The sequence below is a fragment of the Cryptomeria japonica genome, chromosome 7, assembly GCF_030272615.1.
Source record: "Cryptomeria japonica chromosome 7, Sugi_1.0, whole genome shotgun sequence".
Lineage (NCBI taxonomy): Eukaryota > Viridiplantae > Streptophyta > Pinopsida > Cupressales > Cupressaceae > Cryptomeria > Cryptomeria japonica.
Window position 1 is genome coordinate 337,738,208 of NC_081411.1, and position 5,305 is coordinate 337,743,512.

Genomic DNA, 5,305 nt, shown 5'->3' on the forward strand with positions numbered 1-5,305 from the left:
AATACATAGCCCAAGAATTATATATTTGAATTAATTCTATCACTATTCCTCAAGTGCTTTTCATTTGAACTATTCAACATGTTCCTTCTATAGGAGACCTTAAACCAACTCTACACCATCCACAATAAATTTATTTATACCCTAATACAAGGTATGGTAGTAACAACAATTTGTCATGATATAATGTTGTAAAGTATGAGATTATTGTCAAACAAGAATTTAAGTTTCAAACTACCTCTCACCATAATTATATTACTAGGCTTGTTTAAGCTTGCTCAGTCATCCATCGAGGTATTCTTGCCCTAACTCATCCTCTCTATACCCTAAAACTTGGTAAACAGTAAGAATGGGGCAAGGTGTGGTTGGTTCACTGGATTCAGTCACTAGGTTATCTAATGATATAAAATAAAATAAAATCATAGCCAACAATATTAGCCCAATAATATTTATAATATAACTGATCACCATAGTCATCGTCTTCATATAATTAATATTTACTGAGTTCCTCAAAAGATATTTCTTGACACATGCATAAATTGAGTTTGAGTGGTTCCAATCAGAAATTTGATTTCTTTAATCAAATGAACTTGTTATTCTTTCATATAAAAATCAAATTATCAATAATCAATATTTGAATGAAAAATCCAAACAAATTCTCTCATTGTTTATTTTTGTTTAAATACGAATACCTTTCATTCAGATAATTGGCTTGATTTCTACTTTCCTTACAAAAAATTATTTGTGCCGATATAAAAACCTATTAACCATGATAGCTAGGGGAAGAGCACCAATAGCTAACATAGTTCCAATATTGAACCCCCAATAGTCATCATAGTGAAAACACCATTAATAAATTTGTTTTGTACCAATAACCAATCTTTTTTTTGTAATTTTTTGTTCATAATTGGCCCATTTGTGCAAACCTATTGGGACATTTGTCCACAAGTACTGGCAATTTTGAGTGGAAGGTTACTGGAACATCTTTAGTTAGGTATCGGGCGACACTTTGAAATGTGTACTTTTTGACCTTCATGCGCATAACTGATTACATAGGGTGCATCGTTACTACCTAGAAGCCTGATCAATAGCTATAAGCAGTTAAGTCACATACAAAGACAACTAAAAATAAAAATAAAAATTCGATGTACCGTTTAGGATCTATGGGTGCGCTAAGTTATCTATGATGGTGACTGTTGCTCTTCCCCTACTTTAACAGATAAGATAACGTAGAAATAAATATGAAATCGCAGGTGAAAAAAAATTAAGTTTGGCTTTTATCTACTCTGATTGCGAGTTAAACTCAAGACCTCCCACTTACTAAATGGGTGCTCTAACCAACTGAGTTATCAAAGCAATTATTCATGTTAGTCGAACTCTTATAATTCCAAAATTTAAATAATATTAAGCTTCTTGTAACAAGTGAGATGCACACTTCTTCAGAGAGAATCCATTCCTTAATATATGACTATCCTTTAAAAGGAATGTTATGATAGAATTTAAAATATGTTGTAAAAGGGAATATTTTTCACATAATCTTGTTTAATTTCTTTGAGTTTTTTACTTTTTCAAATCAACGCAATCTCTATTTTGTTGTAGTCTTTGAAAATATTTCAATTTATACATTATATATTTAAAGGAAAAAACATGTATTTTGAAATGAATTTGCATATCTCAATTAGAATTCTTATGATTGGTAATGTTGTAAGAATGGTGAAATAGGTCACATTAAAATTCAATCTTTTAATATTTATCAAAATTAGAGAAGTAGAGGACTGCAATAGCCATCTAATCAAACTACATAGTCTTCATATACCTGGACACCAAACATCATGTTGTGCATAGAAAATATTAAAGAGTTGCTTCAATTTGAAAAGTAAATAAGAAAAGTAACCGTTGGTTTCCAACACTTTGTGCATGGAAATCAAAAACAACTACTAGCACATATGAGTTAAAGGAAATGGTTATCCAACCCAAAGAATGCACCAATGAATCATTATCCTTTATACATTATAAATACATTATAATAGATGTTTGGTGCATTTTAGGGGTTGGATAGCCATTCCTTGAATTAGAAATGCAAGTGGATTGAGTTTGAACCATAGAGACGTAGAATTGGATGTCCAAATTATCAAATAGTTGAGAAATTTAACCATTGTTTATCTAACTGTTATTATCTGCATAAGATGTATCCTCTTTCATTTCATATAACCACAAAATTAAATGGTTAACAAATATAAATATCATATTTTATCTAAATCAAAATGGTAACACAACTACAAAATAAATGCCTCTAATAAATTGTGTTGTATCTATCCAATGCTCTAGGAATAAGTTGTAATTGGGTGCAACGTGTAGGATCTGTGTTGTTGGACCCAAGTTAGGGGCTCATTTTCTAGTGATGGGTAGGCACGACTATGGTCCCTTCATAAGGTAATGCTACCTTTATGTCTTTGTCTTTCTTCAATTAACATTGACTTTTCCATTCAATATTTTTATTTATTTATTCATCATTGATGATTTGTAGAGCAATCAAGGGAAGTGTGAGAGATTATTGCATATCATTTTAAGATTATAATCGAGGTTCTTAAGACTTTGGGTCTTTATGTGCAACTTTAGACTATATAAAAATTGCTTTATGAAAATTGTACATCTAAAGATCTCCATAAATGGTTTGATTATTGGATGCCCAAACAATAGACGACAACTTTGATTTATTTCTAAACAGCTTTGTGAACTTACAAATAAATTTGCATAAATACATTATAACAAATCATAACTCTAATATATAAAGAAAAATAAACATAAATACAACCATTATAAAAGAAAATTGAATTTCTATCATTTGAAAAAAAACTTCCTCATTAAAAATATATAAAATTTGAACAAATTTAAATGGAAGAGACAACGAATTGTCTAGCAACAACATATCCCATTGAAATAGTTAGGTGGAAAAGCCTTAAAAGAAATCATGTATCCAGCTGGAGGCTTCTTAAACTCTAGATCAGAACCAACGAAAATACTTTGATAGATTCCATTGTCCACAGAAAGGACAACATCTTTTATTGTCAACGGGTCCTAGAATCGGCATAATTTGAGATTTAATGTTTAATATAAAAAAAAAATGACTTTTGTGATGCGCAAACATCACTGGCCAAACTGAAAACGCCAAAAAATCATCACATCAGTATAGAGAATCTGGTCATATAAAGCGGCCATTGCAGGCCGGCAGAGAACACCAAGAAAAATCTGATTTGGGGCACCTAAGGTTAGGGATTTGAGAGAAGACATCTCTTCGGCGAATGAGAGCATATTGCAATGGCAGAAAGTAAACACGTAGTGATGTTCCCTTACATGGCGCAGGGCCATTTCATTCCCTTCCTCACCCTGGCTAAGATGCTTACCTCCCAAGGCCTCGCCGTCAGCTTTATCACCACCACTGCATCTGCCCCCAAACTGCAATCTCAGATGCTTGGATCCTCCATTTGTATTGTTCCTCTCTCTTTCCCGCTCATCCCCGTCTCCCCCCTGGCTGCGAAAGCACCGACGTTCTTTCCTACATCGAGGCTCAGTTGCTATTTGTGTCTTCGCACAAGCTTTCCCAACCATTTGAAGACTGGCTTTTGCAGGTCATGACAGAAACCTCAGGGAAGCCCGCCTGCATCATAAGCGACGTTTTCTTACCCTGGACAGAACAATCGGCTTCCAAATTCGGGATTCCGCGAGTGGTGTTCCAAACAACAGGGGCAATGGCGGCTTCTCTTCTGCAATTCCTCTTTACAAATCCGGTATCGGAAATAATAAGCGACCGCCAAATCATAGAGATCCGGGATCGCTGTATCAATGTGAATCTGAGGCGTTCAGAGCTGCCTCACATGCTTAGAAGCGAGCTGTTGTATTCACCTTACCCTGTGCTTCCCGTGCTTCAGCAGGCTTATGGCTTGGCCAAAGGAAGCTGCGCTGCAACGCTTGTCAATACTTTTGACGCGCTCGAATCAGAGTACGTGAAATATTTAGAGGAATCCACAGGTAAGCCCGTCTGGGGTATAGCTTGCCCTCTTCACAAACCCCAATTTGGGGTCGAAAATGAATCAGAGTGCATCCGTTGGCTGGACACACAAAAGGAAAAGTCCGTCTTTTATATCTCATTTGGATCTCAAGCTTTTCTTTCAGAGGACCAAATGAAAGCCCTCGCCAAGGGCATCGCAGCCAGTAATCAGCCCTTCATTTGGACGATTAAGGATCCCGTTGGAGGCCACGTTAATTCCTGCGATTTTCTTCCAGAGGGTTTCATCGAAGCAACGAGAGACAGAGGAATGGTAATCCACGGGTGGGTGCCTCAGCGCCTAATTCTGTCCCATCCTTCAACTGCATTTTTTATGAGTCACTGTGGATGGAATTCGACATTAGAGAGTATCAGCGCTGGAGTGCCAATGGTGGTCTGGCCCATGGCGTTCGATCAATTTGCTAACGCCAGATTGTTAATTGAGCAGTTGGGGTTTGGATTGCAGATCTGCGAGGGATATGACGCCATTCCTAGTAGTGATGTTGTGGAAAACACAGTGACGATAGCCATGACAGCGGAAATTGGTAAAGATATGCGTCAACGCGCACTCCAAATTAAGGAATCCATTAATGAAGCATCCAGCAAGTTAAGCGTCAAAGCTTTTGTATCTTACATCCTCAGCCTTGGCTTGGATGATAATAAGTGAAAATATTTTAGTCAGTCTCTTCTTTATTTCACACTTTAGTTCCTTCATGGTTTATTTTAATAATTAATCTTTCTTCATATGGTTGGGATTATGGTTTATTTTAATAATTAATCTTTCTTCATATGGTTGGGATTATGGTAGCCCCTTTCTAAGCCACCATGGGTGGAGTGTTCTATTTTCGAAGGTCTTAACGTCTATTGGCCTTCAGATTTCATGGACCTCATATGATCAATGGTATATAAGAAGGTTGTCTTATTTTTTAAGATGTTGGTGCTTAAGGCTCTAGCTATTAGCTTGATGTGTGCTAGTGCATTACTTTGGTCAGATTTTTTTAGATTATTAACAAATTTTCTATTGTCAATCTGTACATCATTTTATAAACATGTCTTACATGTTCTTCTTTTTTGAAAATAAATATATTGTAAAAATTATATAGTTAGAAATTTGATATTCAATATTGTTAATTTATTTTATTCGTGAATTAAATTAATCTATTAGACATGTTATTTTTCCAAGACAACATGACTAACCACTAACATAAACTATATTTTATTGTTTAACTTACTTTCCATTTATCCTATTTGTTGACATGGATG

At 35.2% G+C, this 5,305-nt stretch overlaps 1 protein-coding gene across 1 annotated transcript; it reads left to right on the plus strand.

Moving 5' to 3' along the window:
• Positions 1-3,746: 3,746 nt before the first annotated feature.
• On the plus strand, positions 3,747-4,709 carry LOC131053178 (isoflavone 7-O-glucosyltransferase 1). The gene has a single exon (XM_057987798.2). It carries the CDS (start codon positions 3,747-3,749, stop codon positions 4,707-4,709), a length of 963 nt encoding a protein of 320 aa, XP_057843781.2.
• The last annotated feature ends 596 nt before the right edge of the window (positions 4,710-5,305 follow it).

What these genes read in the sequence shown, in the direction of transcription:
- LOC131053178 (XM_057987798.2), top strand. Translation starts at nt 3,747, where the DNA reads ATGGCGGCTTCTCTTCTGCAATTCCTCTTTACAAATCCGGTATCGGAA.